Source organism: Sander lucioperca, chromosome 16 (genome assembly GCF_008315115.2).
Source record: "Sander lucioperca isolate FBNREF2018 chromosome 16, SLUC_FBN_1.2, whole genome shotgun sequence".
In the NCBI taxonomy this organism is placed as follows: Eukaryota; Metazoa; Chordata; class Actinopteri; order Perciformes; family Percidae; genus Sander; species Sander lucioperca.
Genome location: NC_050188.1, coordinates 1,019,494 through 1,042,056, shown reverse-complemented (window position 1 = coordinate 1,042,056; position 22,563 = coordinate 1,019,494). Strand labels below are relative to the sequence as shown.

Below are 22,563 nucleotides of genomic sequence, written 5' to 3'. Positions count from 1 at the left end.
GTGTTGTTTTTGCCTGACTGAAGGCTGTTCAGTAAACTGTTGGTGGTTTCTCAGTGTTGATGAAAAATCGGTGACCTTGTGTAGATGTGTCATAACCTGATAACACTCAAAGGAGGAGACCATAAAACAGCAGCTTTCAGGCCTGTTTCTGGTTAATTCTCAAGGCTCCATGTTGTCTCTACTCTGACACTTGGGAATGTGCTCAAAATAAATATCTTGGCATTTGGGAATCATGTGGAGCGTTTGTTTCAATCTGCAGTTTATTCCTTCATTCTCATCTTTCAACAGACTGTAGACACGTTTATATAGATTTATTTGATACCAAAAACAACCATTTTATACTATAAAGTTGGTTTCCATGATGTCAAAGAAAACACTTGTTCAAAGAGTCACCAAAAAACTTCATTTACCACTCGTCACCCATAGAATGAATTCAAAATGCAAAAACTCACATGGAAATGACTATTCTTGGACTGTACTAATGCACAGCAGTGTAATACATAATTGAATTATTTAAAGTCTGGGTAAAGCAAAATTAGTGATTTCTTTCTCAACACATTATACATGTTAGAAAACACTTATTGAAACATGAAAATACTGTAAACTGTGAAGTACTCAATTGTGGAGTTAAACTTATTCACCATTTCTGTGTCCAGGATTTTTTTGAAAATCATTGTTTGATGACACTGAAGTCATCCTTAACACAACCCCTACTATATAACAACAACGTTAGAGAGCATCAGTGTCATTTGTGTGCCCCTCGACTACTACTGATGTGCTAGCAAACTAATACAGCTGCAACGAGAGTGTCGATGGGCAGCGGCCCGTGGCTGTGGCTCATTCTTTGGCTCAGTGCCTTCAGAGAATACTGCTTAGTTGTTCACGATTTCGAAACCTAATATTATATACTTGGCGTTTTTTTTAATCATTCAGATTTGGCTTGGAGGTTAATAACACATTTTCCTGTGGTGTGACAGACTTAGAACACATTTATGTTGGATTTACCAGGACTTTAATTATGCCATATAGTTTTTTTCAAACAGTGTGTTTGTGCTGTGCTGAACCTCTTTTATTTCTCTTTCCACTGTGACATCACAACAGGATGTCACCACGTGACCTGTGATATAATGTAACGGTCTCCGCCTTCAGCTGTGTCAACATCACTGTTACTTATCCAAATACTGGAGCTTCTGATACAGAACTATAAAGATTTTTCAGACAAAATGTGGGCGCGATTTTTTACTAAGCCAATAGAAAAAACGAGTGGGTGCAAATAGACGCCAATTCGTCATTTATGTAGTCGACTAAAAAACTGATTAGAACTTTACTGTCTAGGTTCAAAACCTAAAGAACATTCACATCTAAATTTGTTAAACTGACTCCGTCCACAGTCAATACGTGGAGGGGACGAGAATGAGTGGAAATAAGGTGACCACTGAAAGTTAAGTCATTTTGGGGAATAAAATAGTCTTCATCATCTTCTTGTGTTCCACATCATAAATATTAGTGGTGGGAAAAATAATCGATTGATCTAACAAGACATACATAAAATAATTAGGCAAAACACATATAGGCTGTTCATCTACTTTACATCTGACCACCTCATGTTTCATGTTCTAAGAAGCCAATTCTCCACCTTTAAACATGACTGAGTCTCTGACATGGAAGATTACTGTGAGAGAAAGTGACTTTCACAAGCATGCTTAAGGCTTAAGCACGGAATGACTACAAAACAAAAACCTCAGTAAACAAAACATTTCATTAAAACTTGTGTGTGACAAATATATGTCAAAATCTAAGCTTTGTCTAGCTGCTTTGTCTAGGAAGTGATTAGCAAACTGAGTAGCAAAATCTGATTTACGTATATGTATATTTTTAAAAATCATGCATAGAAATATCATGCATCGATAATCGGTTTAGAATCTAATCGTTGGCCTCTGAATCGGAATCGAATCGTGAGGTGCCAAGAGATTCCCACCCCTAATAAATATTGATCAAAGTTGTGATGTTGAATCGTGACGCAGCTGATTGAATCTTCATTTCCTGAAAACTGTGCACAGAAACTAAACATAGCCATCTGCTCCCTGCCCACAGCTGTAGCTGTTGCCTAGCAACAACAGACAGAACATTCTATCTAGGAAGCGCTGCAGACCGGAGAACGGTGGTAAATGCTAGATCGCATTTGTAGACTGACTATAACGAGTATAGAGCTCAACAGTGAGCACCCACTTTTTTAACGGCTCTGGTTCCGGGAGTGTTTTTCCCCGTTCAATATCTTACATAAAGAGTTTTAAGCCTGGAACCAAGCCAACCAGCTCCGAGATGAATCGTGACCATAAAACATTAGATTCGGCGCAAAATAACATTTTGAAAACGGCAAAGAAAGCAAAGGTACAAGGCTGTGTACATAAACTATCATAGACTTCAATGGTATAAGCTTGCTCTAGCCATTCGTAAACATTTCCATCAGAGATGTCGCTGTTGTGGGTATTGTAGTATTTCTCCATAAGATCGCGAATAAAACATGTTTTTCTTAATACAAGGTTGATTTCACATGGACTTCTAGCTTCTAACTTTTGTTTCACAACCTCGGAGCTCAATCAATCTACCTTGGATAGTTTAGACATTATGGCTAATTATCGAAATCGTTATGGAGAAAATTAATGGGATTTTTAGATCCAAAATTGGGGAGAAATTAACATCGGCAACCAAGTTAACAGGTTTTCCTGACGTTAACATGTAGCTACATGTAGCAGTGGAATGAAACCAAAAACTACACATCCGAACAGCAAAATTATTAACAATATCGGCAACCAAGAGAGTATGTAAAATATAACACTGCAGTAGCATCTGTTGGCTGGTGTTGAAGCCCAAGTGTTGATGCCTGCACAGTATGCTCGTTAGTGGTGGGCGGATCGATCCAAATATCGATAATATCAATACCAACGTTGGTATTGATATTGATTAATACCAGTGTAATGAAATCAATACTTTAGTTTTTTTTTCTCTCCAGTTTGCATCGCTGCGGTTTCATCAAAGAGGCGACCTGTCTGTCTGTGCCTGTGTAAGTGCTGCTTCTTTCAAGTGCCGCTCCTGTCACACATGCTGTCACAGCGCAGAGCAGACACACTTTGCTCCTCCTCCACCCTCTTGTGATTTGATGTTGTACCGTCACGTGACTCAGCAGCGCCAGGCAAACAAGCAAGCAAGCAGCCAGGCCCGGCGGCGACCAGCAGCACACACACACACACAAGCAGGACAGAGACGGAGCAGAAGAATGGCAGAGAGGAAAAAAAGCGCTGTGTGGCTAGACTTTCAGGCCAAAAATGAAACAACGGCAAGCTGTATAATTTATAAAAAAGGCTGTAAGATACAGTGGGAACAGAACAAATGTATACAAGCATATGAAAATTCTGTCCTGGGTTTTAACTTATTAATAATGCAAAGGAAAAATCACAAAACCACTTAAAGGTTATGAAAATTCATTCAGATTTAGCAATTTGATGATGCATCACCACTAATGCTCATGTTGACCTTGACAAGTGTATTGGGTGCGATCTAGCATCAACCGCAAAGGGTCTTCACGGCTCCTCCTGGAGGCTGCGCTCAGAACTGCAGCAGTTCATGATACAGCAAAAATTTCATCTCATTGTTCTGTTTTGTCTTCAAAACAAAATTTGAGTCCACTCCCAGAGAGCAGGAAGGTTTTAGCAGGATTAAATTATTTTTCTGTTTAAGATAAATGTTCAGAGTCAGAACAGGAACATTAAGAATTAAACTAAAATCTGAGCAGCAACTCAACTACTGAAGGTTAAACATAAAGAGTTTTTTCTAAATAATGCCTTCCCTCTTGAGCCCTGTTTTATTTATTCCCTCATTCTGGTGAATCTGCACCGTTAAAAAATCTATACTGCATTAGCTACTAGCAGATGACATGATTGTTCAGAATAAAAGGAAGAAGTTGACCTAATTGTCAACAGCTCTGGGTTAAACCATCACTCACCGGTGCAGGGGGTGCTGTCAGCGGGGCCTCGATAACGTGGATGATCCCATTTACAGCAGGAATGTCCCACTCCAACAGCAGCAGCTGGTTCACCAGCTTAGAGCTCTGAGGAGATACCATTAAAAAGAATAACAAAGACACAAAATTAATAAATAAATGTTAATAAACATCTTTGATCATTTATGTTTATATATTTATATATATGTATAATATTATAATAATAATATTATGTTTATTTTCACAGCACAGATGAAGACATGAAAGGGGAGAGAGAGGGGGAATGACATGCAGCAAAGGGCCGCAGGTCGGAGTCGAACCCACGGCCTGTGCGTCGAGGAGGAAACCTCCACATATGTGCGCCCGCTCTACCAACTGAGCTAACCCAGCCACTATGTGTGCGTTTCTGACCTCATTGTTGCCGTGGGTAACAGTCAGGTTGAACCCAAGCCTGGACATGATGACTTCCTGGTGTCTTAGATCCTTAAATAGTCGTCTGCTGTGATTGGTTGAGATGTGATACTCAAGATCTCTATCAGACAGACTCTAAAGACACACACACACATACACACACACACACACACACACACACACACACACACACACACACACAGTAGAAACAGATTTGATATCATTAACAGTTCGGTCAGTTGGAACCCGCTGGTATTCTGATTGAACTAATTCACTTCTAAAGGTTACAAACTTAATTAGGAACTATTAAGTAAAGGTTAATATGTGTGTGTTTGTGTTGATGTGTCTATTTCTCAAAAATCCAAGCATAGTTGACACATTCTTGAACAAAAAACCATGTTCTTTGTTTTCAGCTTAAATTTCAAATTTGAAAATAATAAAAACAGTTATTTTCAACACCTACTGTAACTGTTCCTTAAAGGCTAATATATGTATTAACTAAATGTGAAATATACTATATGTATTATTAAAAAGATTTATGATCTATGCCACATTTTTAGGCAAGTAAAATAAAGTACTTTCTGTTGTTACTGCCGTTGCTTATGACTGATCCAACATGATGTGTGGAGTTCCTCAGAGCTCATACCTAGGGCCTCTTTTTACTTTTAGATGTTTCCATTAGTCAACATACTTACTTTGGTAATTTGTAATGCATTTAGTAATTAATAAGTAATTATTGAAGGGTACGTCACCTGGTTTGGGGCAAAGCCGGCGTTGTGAGGAACAAACAGCGTGACCTCAGACTTCCTGTGAGACATAAATTCAACAAGCTCTTTCCCCTCTGAGGACCGGCCGCTATAGTCCAACAACAACTACAGAGAGAGAGGACAGTGAAGTTATTTAGATTTACAATTGAAACTTAAAATTCACCCAATCATGTCGAAACTTAAAACCCACCCAATCATTCTGTGATGCATGCTTATATTTAGAAAATCCTAAAACTGTAATACCAGACAAATACATCAAATTGAATTATGCATTTAGGTGATTATTTGAGTGAGGTCCACAGGACACAACTAGATCAAAGATAGACCACAAATCAAAGTCCACTCAATATTTAATCAGCGCTGTCGCATTATCACATCCCCCACCTGAAAAGGCTCTACTCTTTGAGAATACAAAATGTAGAGGTAATGTTGGTAAGAGTGTATCAGTAGAGTAATATTGAGAAATGTCAAGGTATTAAGACACTGCTGTACATCTGCAAGAATATGATTGATTGTTATTGGTCAGCTGGTAGCCAAACAGTTGACAAATGAGCCACTGATGGTGAAATGAAACAGCTGATCCACAGGGTTGTACTCCAATTATGAACACACTGTATGTCATATAAAATAAGTAGATCAGTCACTTGATCTTGTAAACTAAAAAAAAAAACCCGCCTCATTAATAAGCAACTCAGAGCCTTTCAAAAACTTACGAAAGCCTCTCTGTTCTTCGCTGATAAAAAGATTGCAGAGTTATAAGAATTGTTTGATGTTCTTGAGATGACATTGTGAATCCATAACATAATGTGGTTAAAATTCGAAGTGATATTAAAAAAAACTTTAGTTTTAATAACCAGAATGATCTCTTTACTGTCAAACTCACCTTGTAAAAGATGGAGAAGTTGCTGTATGTTGCGAGGACACTGGTCAGGACGCCGTTACAGAAGTCTCCGTTTCCAATGTAATTTGCAGGACACACACACAAAACATCTGCACACACAAACATACACGCACACACACACACACACACACACACACACACACACACACACACACACACACACACACACACACACACACACACACACACACACACACACAATTTTTCACACTCAGTTTTGAGGTCTGAAGTCTTGGGTCTCAACTCAACCCTCAATCCATTAGACTTTAATATTCTGGAGAATTTCTTCTACAGTGGAATAAACTGTAATTGATATTAGACTCACTGATTCACAAAAATGTAATTTATTGATCTGTTGTCGAAGCGTATTGCAGCACAGGGGCCCACATATTTTAAATAATTAGATCAGTCAGTTAGCCAGTGGACAGAAACTTAGTCAACAACAATTTTGACATGGATTCATAATTTAATAATTCAAGTAGTTTATAAAGCCAAAACACCAAATATTCTGTGGTTCCAACTTCTCAAATGTAAGGATTTTCACATTTTTCTTTTCTTTGTTTTATGATCCAATTCTGATTAAACATTTTAGTTTTTGGTTTAGTACTTACTGTATTTTCAAGTTTTTCTTAATGGCAGACATTGAATGTTTGTCTGGAACCATGATGGAAATAAGTCCAGAACTTTATCCCTCTGTCCCTGACAACATCTATAGGTATGTTGTAATGTATATGTAAAAATATAGTACAATATTACTAACAATGAATGCGTTAGTTGAAAGAATATGTGACAGAATGAATAATTCAAATAATTGTTAGTTGCAGCCCTGGATTATAAAGCCAATATAAACAGCCTGTTTGAGACTGAGCGTTAAACTGAATCCACAGGGATCTCTGTGATGCTGCAGCAGACTAAACAACAAATTAAAGCAACATAGGCTGTTCAGGATCTGAAATCTACAATGATAAGAACAACAGACCTGCCTCTTCCTGAACGTACAGATTGTGCTGATGTAGTACCTTTGAGCCTGTAGCAGTAGGCGTCATACTTGCTGCTCTGGTCCACAGGTTCTTTGTAGATAACCAGGCCTACGTGGTTGTCTCCACACTTGACCGAGGGGAAGCGGGTCGGGTATCCCACCTTCCCCCCCTCCATCCAGCCGGCCACGCACAGATGCATCCCCAGCTGTTAGGACCAGAGAAGAACGACGACAGCAGGATAAATGGTTGATCACAAGTACCAGCATGCACTGCTGAAAATAAAAATGTTCCAATAACTAGAAGAGGTTATAATGTGTGGATTCATTCGTCTGGTCTTGTGGCGGTTCTATAACTGGTAAAATCAGACACTGTAGGTAACTACGGCATCTACCCCTTGCTTCAAGCTAAACTCATTAAACTTCATTTAAGGAAAAATACTTTTTCGCCGTCTTTTTCGAGAGGGAATAGACTGATTCACCCTCTAAATCCACTCTTCACACTGCTGCCATCTGGACGCAGATACAGGACTCTGAGGTGTAGAAAGACACACTTTGGCAGAAGTGTTGTCCCTTCTGCCATATCGCTGCTGAACAAACTATCTTGCCGACCTTGTATAGATCTGTTGTTTTTGTTGTTAATGTACTTTTGTGTATGTATCTATATACCTGTCTTTATGTAGTGTATATTACTCATGTGCATGTAACAGACTGTGAAAACCAATATCCCCCACGGGACAATAAATATCTATCTATCTATCTATCTATCTATCTATCTATCTATCTATCTATCTATCTATCTAAATAAATAAATAAATAAATAAATAAATGAAATGAAATGAAATCTATCTATCTATCTATACTCATGTATTAATAAGTTAATGGTTCAATAACAGCTGAACATTTAGTAACATTTGCTAAAAACGACTAAAGGGAAGTATTAAAGAATTAAAGGTGGTGCATGTTGCTCTCACTCACACAGCTTTTTAGGAGAGTGTAGCTGCACAATGATCTTGATCTCAAACCTTTTTTCTTTTAGAGATATACTGTTTGTGTATACATGATGTGTATTAATTGGTCTGTGTCTCAATGGAAACCCCTTCAGTAGGTAGGTTTACCTGCTGTGCATCTCCCAGCTGTTTAAAGTTGGCCAGCACAGCGCCCTCGGCCTGGCAGGCAGCGTCGGCCTGACTGAAGTTCATCTTGTACTTCCCGTCTGGAGAGCGCAGGTGGAACACTCCGGCTGTGTTGGCTGAACCACAATAACAATGTTACCTTTACCATACCCTCAGACAGCTCATTGCAACAATTTAATCTCTACAGGTGAAAATAAAATGCAATGTATTTATTTTAGGCTGAAAAATCTACTGAAATTAAAAAAAAATTGTAACTGATTAAAATGGATTCTACCACAGCCAAATAAAAACCTGGTCTCTGATTGGATGTCAGTTTGTTATTAAAAACATAGAGGCTGTGACAAACAAAACTGCCGTATGTATCATTTGTGAATTCAGTATAACCAACACACCCTGATCAATGAGCACCATGTAAAAAACATCTCTGGGTATTAACAAACTCATGGCCTTAACAAGCTCCATATTTAACCTCTTAACGATCCCACGGCCCGCCAGCAACCCGGCTGACATACTGTCTCTTTGTGAGGCTGTAGTAGGCTCCGCTTTAAACCTAGAAAGATATCATAGGATATTGGTATCATATGACACAAGATGATCTAAGGTATCCATTGGTACCATGACATGATAGTTTGTCGTAGAGAGCGCTAAATAACACTCAAAGTTAGGTTAAATCTTATCAAGGGTAAAACTGGCATGCCCATTTTCAAAGGGGTCCCTTGACATCTCCCTTCAAGAAATCTGAATTAAAATGGATTTTATGGCTGTGTTTCATTAGTAGTTCAACTTGCTCTCAGTCCTTAGTATTACGTGACAAAATACATCACAACCACAGACGCTATTTGGAGAGCAGAGGGAAAGTGGGCGGAGCAGGAGCAGGGGGATTAAAATTGAAGCCCTTGTACACCTTGAGCCCAAACTATATGGATCGACTGCCAGTTGTAGGCTTAGTGCTACTGTTTCAAGTGTGTTTAATTTGCCATCTTATTTTAAATTAATAATGGTATTCTATCTCTGTTTTATTGTTCATTCTGTCTGTTTATGTCATGCAATTTCCTCATTGTAAAACACTTTGTGCTGCATTTCTTATATAAAAGGTGCTATACAAATATTATTTATAAAATGTATTATTATTATTACCGCCTTTTTACAAATCATAATAAAATAATAAAAATACCTGCAGACTCATTTCATTGAGGCTTGGCAAAGCTGCATGAGTTAGTGATCTGTATGGTGAATGATCATAACTGTTTATAATTTCGCTACGGGTTTATAATATCTTGCAAAAATGCGTTTACAGATGTTGGGAAAAAGAAATCACACAAACTGAGCAGTACAACAATCTAAGTAAATATTAACTGACATTAGTTATATGAGTTTATATGAGTGTTACCGGTTGTACATTGCTGCCACCTTAAATGTATTTTCTTGCACCAAATTAATAACTGCAATGCATTGTGGGTGATATCCGCCGCACTTCCTCAGCCCTCCGAGGGTCAATCTCAGCAAGTTCACTTCAGTTTTTCAGACAATTGAAATGCTTAACATAAGTTGATAACCATGAAGTGCTCGCCATCCAATCGCCAAAAAATTTTCTTTCTTACAGAAATTGTCAAATGTCAAAGGTTTGTGATACCAAATCACAGCATGGAATTTTCTATGGTGTTCCTCAAGGTCTTGGTGTCTTAATGTGGTATTTCGGGGGTATTTTTGACATTTTTATCAAAAAATCAATTAAACTCAAGAGGTCAAAAATGTTTAAATATAGCACTAAATCTGTGAAACACTCAATAGAATCAACCCAAAAATTGCTGCAACCACTTATGAGACATTAGTGAAAATGGGAATAACCATCATGTACTCCCATCATACATGTAATGTTCTAAGCCCTTTGACACTTATTTATTTATTTTTATTTCTGATTTATGACCAGAACAACGTAACACACACAGTGCAGCATCTCCAATTAATCTTCAGGTCCCCAGCTTTCAGATGATGTACACCACTTTCATGTGGCATATACTGTTGACCTTTGATTTGCCTCTGAACATCCCCTGTCCCCCACCCCCACCCCTCTAAAAAAAGGGGGCGGAATGCTAAGCCCTAAAGAGCCATGACCTTAACGAGCTCATGACCTTAACGAGCTCATGGCCTTAACGAGCTCCTGGCCCTAACGAGCTCTGGGCACTGCCTGCTGTATTCCAGCTGAGTGCTTGTTGATGTTTGTTTACCAGTCCCAGAAAAAAAACACTATTCAAACCTAGACCTATAATAAACAATGTTCTACATAACATCACCATGGGAACATGAACGCTATAAAAAAGTCAGCTCCTATAGAATCAACAGTTACAATAGCAACTTGGAGTAGGACTATGGAGTCAACATGGCTCCTGCTCAGCAGAGGCAATACATCACATGATCACACTACAGCACATGGTTCATTTCAGATGTGTCACCATGGTAACTCAAGGTTTCTGGGGTCCGTTTCAGGAAGGAGGTTTAACAAACTCTGAGTCTAACCCTGATGTCTGAGTTGACTCACCCTGAGATGGGAAACTCTGAGTTTTCGGTTCCAGAACAGCTGATTTGAGTTGGTTCAATCAACTTGGAGTAGGTTGACTCAGAGTTAAGTGCGTGCACCACCACAATAAAAAGGCAGCATGAATGGAGCCATGATACTACAATTCACCATGGTAACAACCACAAACAAATGGTCGGCGGAAATACTCATGCGCACATACAGCAAGTTTGAACATGTATTTAGTTAAAAAAAAGCAACACAGCGGCTGCTTTAAAATAGCGAGAATTGGTGTGGGAGAAAATTGCTGGTCGAGTCAATGTGTAAGCTCTAATATAGTGTATTCATTTCATATTTAATCACAGGTAACCTATAATATTACTGGTGAAAACTGGAATGGTAGTAGGCTACACCTATAATTTCATTTAGGTGCAATCCTGTGGGCGAAAAAGTAAACTACTACTAATCCCATTCTGATTCATTAACAGAATTACAATCATTTATTTCTTTTTAATGTCTCTTACTGGTTTGTGTCCAGGGAACTCTACACAAACGTTTAAAACACGTTTCAGAGCGAGGCACACTTTTCTGACGGCTCTGTACAGTGGCTTTATATGCTCCGCACCAACAATGTTGTAAAGAAAACTGCCATTTGCTAAAAAACATAATGCGACACAAAAAATTTGCTGGGATGTAGAGCATGCCCAAGATGGGTGACGTTAGTGATATGAGGACGGATAAGGTTATGTAGGCTACATAACTGATACACTGGGAAGAAAAACGATACCGCTCAAATAGGAAGTTATCTGGAAATGAAAATGCATCTAAAGTCAGGGCCTCAATATCATCTCCTGACATATGTTTAACTCCCTGCGGAGTAATACAGCTTCTTCATCAACGGGATCGTCGACACAAGGAAATGCCATGTTCGGGACAAAAAAGTTTTATAGTCTGCCTAACATGGTTAATAAACCAACCCTGTTTTTTTATTCATGCAGATAACAAACTGAGCTAAAATGCGCCTGATACAGACTGAATGAATGAGGAAATGAAAGAGTGTTGTGTCAGAGGGAGGAGACTGAGAGAAACTCAAGGTTTATTGAAGAAAACCTGCTCCCGACCAGGTTAGGTTCACAGACTCAGTTACCATAGTAACTGACTCTGAGGTTAAGTTACCGCTCTTTCTGAAAAGGAAAACTCAGTTTCCCTCATCTCAGGGTTAACAAGAGTTTTCACTAAACCTGCTTTCTGAAACAGACCCCTGGTGTTACAGGATGGATATTATGGACACAATCAACCTCTTACTAATTTGTTACCATGGTACAAGAAGTCATGGTGGATGTGTTACTATGGCAATAAAAGGCAGCACATATGTGTTACCATGGTAATAATCATTGTAATAACAGTCAGTCCAGCTGTGTTACCATGGTAATAATAATTCTAATAACAGTAAGTCCAGATGTGTTACCATGGTAATAATCATTGTAATACAAGTCAGTCCAGATGTGTTACCATAGTAATAATCATTGTAAAAAAAAAAGTCAGTCCAGATGTGTTACTATGGTAATAATCATTATAATAAGAGTCAGTTCAGATGTGTTACCATGGTAATAATCATTATAATAAGAGTCAGTTCAGATGTGTTACCATGGTAATAATCATTGTAATAAAAGTCAGTCCAGATGTTTTACCATAGTAATAATCATTGTAAAAAAAGTCAGTCCAGATGTGTTACCATGGTAATAATCATTATAACAGTCAGTTCAGATGTATTACCATGGTAATAATCATTATAATAACAGTCAGTACAGATGTGTTACCATGGTAATGCAGGTCCTTGCAGGTGGCCACAGGGTCGCAGTCTCCGTTGTCTTCCAGGCAGCGGTCAACAGGGGGTACAACCTTCTCCAGACACTGGACTCCATCACCCAAGTACCCCGACAGGCACTCGCACTGACGCTCGTTCTGGAGGAAACAAATTAGGGACCGTTCGGTATTTATGGAATGGACCACCGGAGGAAAATAGGGGAGGGTCATGTCTTTTTATTCTTTGTTGAGAGGAGGGTCAGACAACATTTTTTAGTCTGAGCGGGGGGGGGGGGGGGCATCCACATCTGGCATGACCAGATATTTTATAAATATTTTAAATAATGGGTGCCCGGATAGCTCAGTTGGTAGAGTGGGAGCCCATATAGAGGTTTACTCCTCGAGGCAGCGGGCCCGGGTTCGACTCCGACCTACGGCCCTTTGCTGCGTGTCATTCCCCCTCTCTCTCCCCTTTCATTTCTTCAGCTGTCCTGTCAATAAAGGCCTAAAAATGCCCAAAAAATGATCTTTAAAAAAAGAAAAAATTTATATATATATATATATATTTTAAATAACACAAAACAACTAAATGGTGGTAGGTAATACATCAGATTTCATATACTGCTTTAGTAAAGAAAATATTACCTGGCTGACGATGGGAGCAGCAGGACGCAAAAAAACGAAAGTTACTGTTGCACTAGTCTGGACATCTTGCCGTGCCAACCTTGCAATAAAGGTTTCCTAAATGTCATGTATATAAATGTGATGTCAGCTTACTAATTGATTAGGGGTTTTGTGTAGATTTGGACTTTTATACGTTTATTCCACTTTGTTTAAACGGCGAAGTGGAGAGGCCTCGTTCACCTGTTTGGAGCTGGCTGGTGAATGTGACGCTCATATCGGCCTTGCTGGATACACCGTATCATTTACCTTTTTGTGGATCTACTGATCACTGTGGATTACTTTTTTTTTCGTGTCATTACGGCAAAATACGGATCTTTTTTCTCAACGTGTCTTAACGTTTTACGGTGTGACTGCGCTTGGTTTCTGCGTTTGGAGAGGCACCTCAACAGACTGTAGGTCGAACACTGATTATTCACTGTTACATTTTAGTTGAATTTAAGTGTCGGGGCATTCCGCCACCGTCTGTCTATTGCATTCCAAGACAGCCGTGCCGCGATTGGATTTCATAAGGGCGAATTGTTAAATTGTTACAATGTAATTTAAAATCTGCTTTAAAAATAAACATATGTGTTTTGGAATATAATGTTCAGCTTAGGCACCTATACCTATGTGCTAAAATATACAATGACTGACGAAGCCTAGTGACAAGTCCATAGCAACCAGTGTTGAATTGTTATTTCCCAGTGTCCTTTGCTGAATGGTCTCAATGTTTTATTGTTTTATTTCATGTGAATATTAGTTTACTAGAGGAGTAACTTAGTATTTGAAGTAATACAGTAATGCATGAAGTGTGCATTTAGTTTCCATGCTTATTGTGTTTCCACAACAATGTTAGTGAGTAAATCTACTGAAATGGCCACCACACCATAACAGAGGAGTGGGATGCGTAAAATGAGAATGCAGAGGTTAACTCCTGTACGTCATGGCTGTAAAAAATCAAATGGCATCTGTACTCCTATGTTAAGTGCAAACTTGCACACAAGGGGAGGGTCATGCTTCTTTTTCAAATCATGTTGGAGGGTCATAGAAAAATTATTATTGACTAGGGAAGGGTCAAGTCTTTTTAGCCTAGAGGTCCCAAAACTCCTCCGGTGGCCCCTTAAATAAATAACGAACAGTCCCTTACTGAGTGCTCAGATTAGGGGTGGAACGGTACACTGAAGTCACGGTTCAGTTCATACCTCGGTTCAGACATCACAGTTCGGTTCGGTACAATGGAGGGAAAAGCAAAACAAAAATGCAGAAGGCAATTTTCTTTATTGTGCATGTCTCAGGTTGTACCACCTAGTGTCATCCAGTCTCTCCCCTGAGCTAGCTGCACCAGCCTGAAGCGTATAAAGTAAGATGTAAACAGTAAACAATAAGTAGGCTACCCCACATCATCTCCAGACTCCATCTGGAACTTGTAAACAAAATAAGACAATCAGCTAGTAGTGTGATATGGGAGACAAGCGCTGCTCTCATATGTGAATGCACAGAGCAGGGGTGTTAAAAGAGCAGCTTCGGTTACACAGAGCAGTTGGCGAAATAATGTTTTATTTATTTTTATACCGTGTATTCTCCGTGTAAATTCATGTACCAAACCGAGACGCCCGTTTCGGTTCAATATGAATACATGTACCGTTCTACCACTAGCTCAGATTAAATCAGGGTACGTGTTTATATACGGTTGGTCAGTGAATCTGTTTCTCCCCTCTCAAACTAGTTTTCTAAACCAGTATTTATATACTTTATGTGTATTTTAAGATATTATGTCATATAAGACATATTAAGAAACGTGTTTAAACTTCTTTAGTTTAATTTATGGCCTGCCACACTGAAACTTTCTCTGTCCTGGATCTTGCCAAACAAAAACAAAACAAAAAACCCAAAACGTCTTAATTCTTAATCCTGATAACATAGTTAAACACAGTGATGAAAAAACAAAGATTTTGAAGAATAAAGATAAACACAGGTTTTTACTCACTGGACCAGTGAACTTGCAGGTGGCAAAGTCACTGCAGCCACCATTCTGCTCTTCAATACACCTGGAATGCAAACAGACAGCAGCCTCACGCCACAGCTCTAACGGCGAATTTCCCCATTTTAACGAAGGACTTTAAATCTTGAATATAAAATCTCCTTAAGAAGAATAAGAGAAAACCATGGAAGTGAAACAGGAATATAATTCAGAAAAAATTATTGGCCACGCCCACCTGTTGATGGGCTCACAGGAGTAGCCGTCTCCTTGGTAACCACTGTGACAGCTGCAGTTGACAAGCAGTCCCGTTTGGTTACAGTCTGCGTTCTGGTGACAGCCACCGTTGTACTCGGAGCAGAGGTCTGGAGCTGCAGAGAGTTTCATAAAAGTTTTGTCTGATTACGTTTCACTGGAATTGTACCGCCCCCCCCCCAGCTTTCATGTGACAAATACAATTAAGTGATTGATTGATATTTATTATTTGCATATCCCTCTCATCATGTGCAGTGCATGGGACAGATTTATTTGCCAACCATTTTTCTTAAAATGTTGTAACTTGTTACATAATTGTTGACATAATATTCAATAAATGAAAACCTAAGGAAAATATATACATTTTTGAGATATTTTCATTGTCTTTTCTCCACACTTAATTACACTGAATTTGAAATGAAAAGTGGCTATGAGGTTAAAGTGCTGACTTTCAACTTTGAGGGGTTTTATATTCAGATTGGGTGAACAGTGTTTGAAGTGGGACAACAACAAATCACAGACACTTGAGGCCTGTACTACGAAGCAGGATTTGCTTTAACCTGGGTCGGTGCGCAGATCGTGAGAGGGTTTCTTAGGGGGGAAAGAGCGTTCAGAGACCGGAAAAGCGCTTTGGCTTCACTGACGATCTTGTATATGAGAGAAATAGGTTCTCGTTGGAGGAACTGACTGAGGGATTTGTGTCAGCCTCTTGAGCCATATGTTGCCAGTGCGACACCTCAGAGTTTACAATCCTGCAGACTGAATGTAATGCCCTGCTTTACTTTGCTACAGGTACTTTTATGTATGTTGTGTGTGCTTTTGTATCACAATATAATTCTAAAACAGAGACTGATTGTAGCACTTAAGCCTTGAACCTGTTGGGTTGCAGCAGAAAGACTAGGGCTAAAATTGTCATACATGTCATAAGAATACATCTCAGCAACACATTCATTTAATGGAATATACATAGTCAGATCTACTCGTGGCCAAGATGGGGCAGTCATATTAAAAGACTATTAACTTACACATTCACACAGACAGCCATTTTTTGCCAGCTGTCCTTTCTGCAATTGGCAGCTGCAACTGTGTTGCTTTTAGAGAAAAAAATTGCTGCTTTGCATCGGGAAACCATGGGTAGACTTACCACCATTGTGTGACTGCTTAGCCAGACTGCGCTTGTAAGGGTTAGTGCAGCCAGATAACGAAATATATCCTATATATACTTGCCTCATAGTACAGGCCTCTGAAGTAAGCAAGCCTCCCCCATAGCACCACATCACCAAGTCAGGCACATTACCTCAAACCACCTGATCATGTGTTTCACTGCTACAGATCAGACTGAAGGCAAAATTCCCCAAAACAAGCAGAAAGTGAAGCTGGCTGTACTCCAGACCTGACATCCAGGGTAGAAAATAAAATAATTTTTCACGGTGCAATTTTGGGTGATTTTTGCCCCTGATGTTTGAAAATTAGGTAGGTAGGCATTTACATACCCAATCACAAACCCACTCAAATTAAGCTGTAAGTCAAAACTGTAACCCCATACATTTTTTGTTCATCTGAATGAGAAAAAAGTCTTAAGTTGTTTATTTGAGCCACAGTAGGGTCAGGGTGATCTGACATCCAGCAGCAGGTTTTCGGCCAAGAATTTAGAAGTATTCATTGTTATCAAGTGTTGAAGGTCAGTTTTATACTCTGTGTCAGTTTCTCTTCTTTTTGTGGCTGCAAAGACATGTGTAATCTGTCATTAAAAAGTTAAGTTATTATTAATATATGACACCATCATCATGCTCTGGTTAGTTTGATATATCTTATTATGTTGCTATAAGAATAACTAAGAGGATGCTGACAAAAAGCCGCAGAAATTCAGTATCTCTGGCTGGTGAATCATTGTCCTGGTCTGTAGTACACTCACGTGGCTCTGGACTGCAAAAGGTGCCGTTCCCTTGAAACCCAGATTGACACTGACAACCAACACCTGGCACACAATCGGCCTGAGCATGGCACCCCCGGCACTCCTCTGGGATGGAGCCTGGACAGAAAACGGATAGATGATTCATCAAAGAAGGATTATAAAGGTAAATTCGGCTGTAAAACTGTAAAATGAGTTGATATTAGCAACACGTCTGTATGACAACAAGTAGCAACTAGAAAGCATTAAGAGAGCAGAACTATCCACCAAGGCTGCACATCCTCTAAACTAATCTAAACTAGCAATAACACCTTGTGGTTGTATGCCTCCACCAACCGGTCAAATTGCAGTTTACATCCATGTCTGTCCACACCCACAGTTTTATTTTTTAAATGCAAACATATGTTCAAAATCACAAATAAATAAACATCAAACACTCAACAGATGATTTTGTGGAGACAGATGCTCTTTTCTCCTCCGTTGCATTTCATTCACTGCAGCAGTCAACAAGGAAGTAGCTACTCTAGTATCGATTTATGACCATTTTAAGACGAGAACAGAATGTTTGTCTTTGTTTAATATCATTAAAAGTAAAGTTAGACTTTGCTGTTCCTGACTCATTTGAAAAAAGACAGTAAATAAGAGGGAGATTTGCGCAGCAACACTGAACTGCAGACAGCAGACCTGTGTCTCAGGCGAGCAAGAGGGAGAGTGGCGGTACCCTCTAACATTCTGAGACTGGGTTTTACAGCAGCTTTTTTCCAACTGCAACTCCGCTACCACTCTGGAAAAGTTAACTCGGAGTCAACTTTGGAAAACAGGCGGGGGGATCTTCTATGCTAATTTTGAGGTCAAAGCCAGACTCCGTCATGTTGAACTTGTTAACTGATATCGCAAGACAACTTTTCACCTTGACGAGAAACATCATCACGTTTTAAGTGTATTTGTTGGTGAAATTGGAGTTATCACTACATTGACATGTATACCAGTGAATAAGTTCTAGTGAGAAACATGCTGGTTTTACTTGGAGACAATTATTACAGAGCACAGAGTACTGATAAAGAGCTCCATCACATGGTGCAACAACAATCTGAAGCTCAATAGCAGCAAAACCAATGAGCTTGTGGTGGACTGCCAGAGGAACAATATAGACAAGTTGTAGCCATGATAGGAGACAATGCTTCAAATATGGATGTTGCTGCAAAGAAGCTACAAATTCTAAAACATGAATGCTTCACACACATCTTTAACCCTGCAGATTGTACAGAAGATCTAAATCAGGGGTCAGCAACCTTTTTAATATGAAGTGCCATTTCAAAATGTTCTTGTTAATCAGAGAGCCATATCAGCATTAAGCCTGCCATCATCTACCAAGCCTGTTCAGGCAGTGTTATTTTTTTCCTTCGTGCTGCATTCTGTGAAAAAGGCAACGAGTACTAGCCAATCAGAGGCAGAGTAAGGTGGGTCTTCGCAGAATGTGGATGGGGAAAAAGTCATTTACACTACCGTAAATAACAGGCTGTGCTGCTGCCAATGGCTGTGAAAAAGGTCATTTGGCATGCAGATTGGAACACTTCAAAAAACTCTCTTGCATACTTATAGCTAGTGTGCCATTGGTTGAGCTACCACTTGCCAATGGTTGCTGACCCCTGATCTAAACAAAGTTTCAAGATTAGTGTCACCAATTCAGTATTTGACCAAAAGTCTCCCCTTCTGTTCCTGAGTGATGGCGTTATATAATGGCCAGAACATTATGATGTCACAATGAAGCCAACGCGGAAGTGCCAGAAATTGCAGGTCCTTGAATGGCCACTTGAGGCTGGCTCTAAAAAGGATTCAATCTCCATAGATCCCGATGTTAAAATGGCCAATTTTACAGCAGAAATAAATGCATTTGCATGTATGTATTTCATGCCTGTATGTAAAGTGTAACAATGGCAACAACAACAGATTGTAGAAGTAATTTCCCCTTGGGGATTATTAGCAGTAGGTCTTCTTCTTCTTCTTTCTTATTAGGTGTGAATTGTTGTGTGGGGGATCTGGAGGAAAAAAGTAGAAAGGGATTGAGACCTTTCTTTCAATGAACTTAGTACTAATGAATGAAAATTTCTCTTTTTTTACAGAGAGGATTCACAGCTACCAGGACCCAGTGAACAAGGGCTGGGTATCATCAATGATTTTCCAAATCGATTTTATTCCGATTCACAAGGTCCCGAATCATTTTTTATTTTCGATACTATTTAATTCCCGATTCAATTTTATTTTCGATTCAATATCAATTAGGTTAGGGACATTTCAGTTACAAAACCAATATAGCTTGGATATGAAATATATTCTACAATTGTACAAGGTTCCCTCTAACCTGCTGCATTCTTAAAATTATCAATGTTTACATTAAGAACTGACCCCAAAGCAGTTACATTAATGTACTTTTTATATAGCATGAACACACAATAAAGTGCAGCTCTACAGACTGTACAGTGATTATGACATTTCATTCAGATATCTTGAGGTGACAGAGAGACCCCTTTGAAAATGGCCATGCCAGTTTTTCTTTGGAGCGTTATTTAACCCCCTTGCCGACAAGCTAGCATTACATAGTTGGTACCAATGGAATTCCTTAGGTCATCTAGTTTCATATGAGACAGACAAAGATCGATTCTTGGATTTTATGAATAGATTCTGGATCATTTAAATGAAAATCGATTAAAATAAAAAATAAAACAGCCCTACAGTGAACCACATGTAGTGTTGCTCTCCTGCAGCCACCACCTCCTTCTCTTCCTGCAACCAGTAATCTGTGTAAAAGGGAAGCCAGCATGGACTACATGCCCACAGACACTAGAGGTTGACACTCTGTTGCTTCTTAAATGCCAGCATGCTATTTGAAATCACACACTGGAGCAACAACCTGTTCTCACTCCGAACTCGTAAAATATGGACGCTTGGGCAGTGGCTGTCAGCGTCAGATACGACGCAAAAAACACCCTTCAGCGTGTGTGTAGAACGCACCGGGGAGAGCAGCAACTACACGGCGCTTGAAGATGCCGTAGAGAACGGTAGCGAGTAGTATGAAAGCTCGGAAATCCGCATAGAGAGATTCATCGGAGTGGTGGCTGGTTCAAACAATACAGGACTTTCACCCAGGAGACCGGGGTTCGTGTCCCGCGTGTCACGTTTCCTGAACCCAACTGTCCCGTTCTTTTTTTCCTAAACCCAACTGTCCCGTTCTTCTTTTCCTAAACCCAACTATCCCGTTCTTCTTTTCCTAAACCCAACTGTCCCGTTCTTCTTTTCCTAAACCCAACTATCCCGTTCTTCTTTTCCTAAACCCAACTGTCCCGTTCTTCTTTTCCTAAACCCAACTGTCCCGTTCTTCTTTTCCTAAACCCAACTGTCCCGTTCTTCTTTTCCTAAACCCAACTGTCCCGTTCTTCTTTTCCTGAACCCAACTGTCCTGTTCTTGTCCAGCGTGTCATGGAAACGTAGGCCCACCCACAATCTTTTCCTTAACCTAACTGCATCAAAAGTGATGCCAATAGTCCAGACCAAGCGCATTTAGATAAAGTGCGTTTAGATATGCCGCTAAAGGAGACTTTTAGCATCAATAACAACGGCAAAGGCACCTGACCAAGCGTCCGTATTTTACGCAATGGGAGTGAGAATGTGTTGCAACGAAGCAACATAATGCCGACATTGTTTGGTTCTGTGTGTTGGCTGCTAAACAGATATCACAGAAAAGTTATGGTAAAACTCAACAGTATCATTGATTATTTATCTCTTCCATCACAGATCATGCCACGGGGCAGATGCAGAACAATATCTTGAAACCTTCATCTTAGCGACCCTAATGAGATGTCCATAATGACAGAAAAGAGGGCACAGCCCACCATGATAAACTCTTCTGACTAAAACCCCTGATGGACACCATAAAAAATGCATGCAAGTCATTTTATTATCTCCATAGGGACCTGGCTGTGGATGAAAGAAAAATCAGAAAGAGGCTCCATAAAATGGATCCAGGATGGCCCCATTGTCTATGTGAAATGGATGGACACAAGTCAAGTATCAGTCTGCACCCCAAGTCACACAGCACACTCTTGTAACACTGTGCAGAGGATGGTGAAACAATGAGATGGCTCATTCTACAGAAGGAATTCTCTCTGTCCCAGCAAACAAACCCATGACACACAGAGCTTTCATTGAGGAAACTGACTGCTGAGATAGTCTGTGGCAAGCCTCTCCGCACAGCTCCTGCCCGGGCACCTGCAGGTCATCTTCCTGCATATATCGCTGATGTCCATAAAGTAGGCCCCAGAGCGAGGGCCGCCATGGTTCAGAGAAGGTGTGAACATTGCCAAAGCCAAGACCAAGTGATGTTGCCAGCACAGCATGGCAGTTGAAAGAATTAAACATGAGAGATGCACATTATGTAAATACTATAAATAGTGTTTTTTTCTATGTTTTTTCTATATATTCAGTAGTAAATATTTGGTTTGAAAAAATGTGTTATAATGCTATTTTTTTATTTGCACACATTCCATGAAGCTTGATATGTAGTATGCAGTCATTACTCAGTTCCATTTTATCTTAGTCCTTCTATCGTAAAAGTAGAGTGACAGACATCACTTCTACATAAAAAACATATTACAAAATTTCATTATAGACATTTATTATACATGTATCTACTATTTTATTCATACTAGTGATGTGCCAGTTCAAATCGCGCCTGTTCGAAACTGGCTAATTGCTTGGCCTCCAGTTTTGTTGCTTGCAGCTTTCTCGAGAACCAAACAACTGCCCACTAGGGATGTCACAATACCAGAAATTTAGTAGTCGATACCAATACCAGTGAAATCACACGATTATCAATACCCAATTTAATACCATGGTAAAAAACTAAATAAATCCCATGTACTCCTTTGTAACGTGTATTTCAGAATAAGTATAAATAATAACAAGAATAACACTTGGGGGGCCCACAGCCTGCTGCTCCGAAGCCTGGCATTACGTAGCACACAGTAAGGTCTACCATGAGTTCACCTGGAACTCTCAACCTGCAAGTGTGTTAAGTTAGGTCTGTTTCTCTCTGCTGTTGTTTTTTCACATAGAACCGGTCTGGTTAAAGTTAACTTAACTGACGTTATGCAGAGGTCCGCTGGAACAAGTGCTACTGTTAGCTAATGCTAGCTATAATTACCCAAACCCTAACTCGTTAAGCTGTATGTGAGAAACACTGGCAA

At 39.6% G+C, this 22,563-nt stretch overlaps 1 protein-coding gene across 1 annotated transcript in view; it reads right to left on the bottom strand.

The window, feature by feature from the left end:
- The window catches only part of stab1 (stabilin 1), a 111,416-nt gene that overhangs the window by 18,235 nt on the left and 70,618 nt on the right, over positions 1 to 22,563 (bottom strand). The window contains exons 58-67 of the mRNA XM_031296783.2: positions 17,324 to 17,440; positions 15,392 to 15,524; positions 15,163 to 15,223; positions 12,527 to 12,671; positions 8,174 to 8,307; positions 7,099 to 7,264; positions 6,062 to 6,168; positions 5,164 to 5,283; positions 4,412 to 4,546; positions 4,004 to 4,108 (exon numbers count right to left, since the gene is read on the bottom strand). Coding sequence (XP_031152643.1) covers positions 4,004 to 4,108; positions 4,412 to 4,546; positions 5,164 to 5,283; positions 6,062 to 6,168; positions 7,099 to 7,264; positions 8,174 to 8,307; positions 12,527 to 12,671; positions 15,163 to 15,223; positions 15,392 to 15,524; positions 17,324 to 17,440 — 1,223 coding nt within the window. The remainder of the gene's footprint in view (positions 1 to 4,003; positions 4,109 to 4,411; positions 4,547 to 5,163; positions 5,284 to 6,061; positions 6,169 to 7,098; positions 7,265 to 8,173; positions 8,308 to 12,526; positions 12,672 to 15,162; positions 15,224 to 15,391; positions 15,525 to 17,323; positions 17,441 to 22,563) is intronic.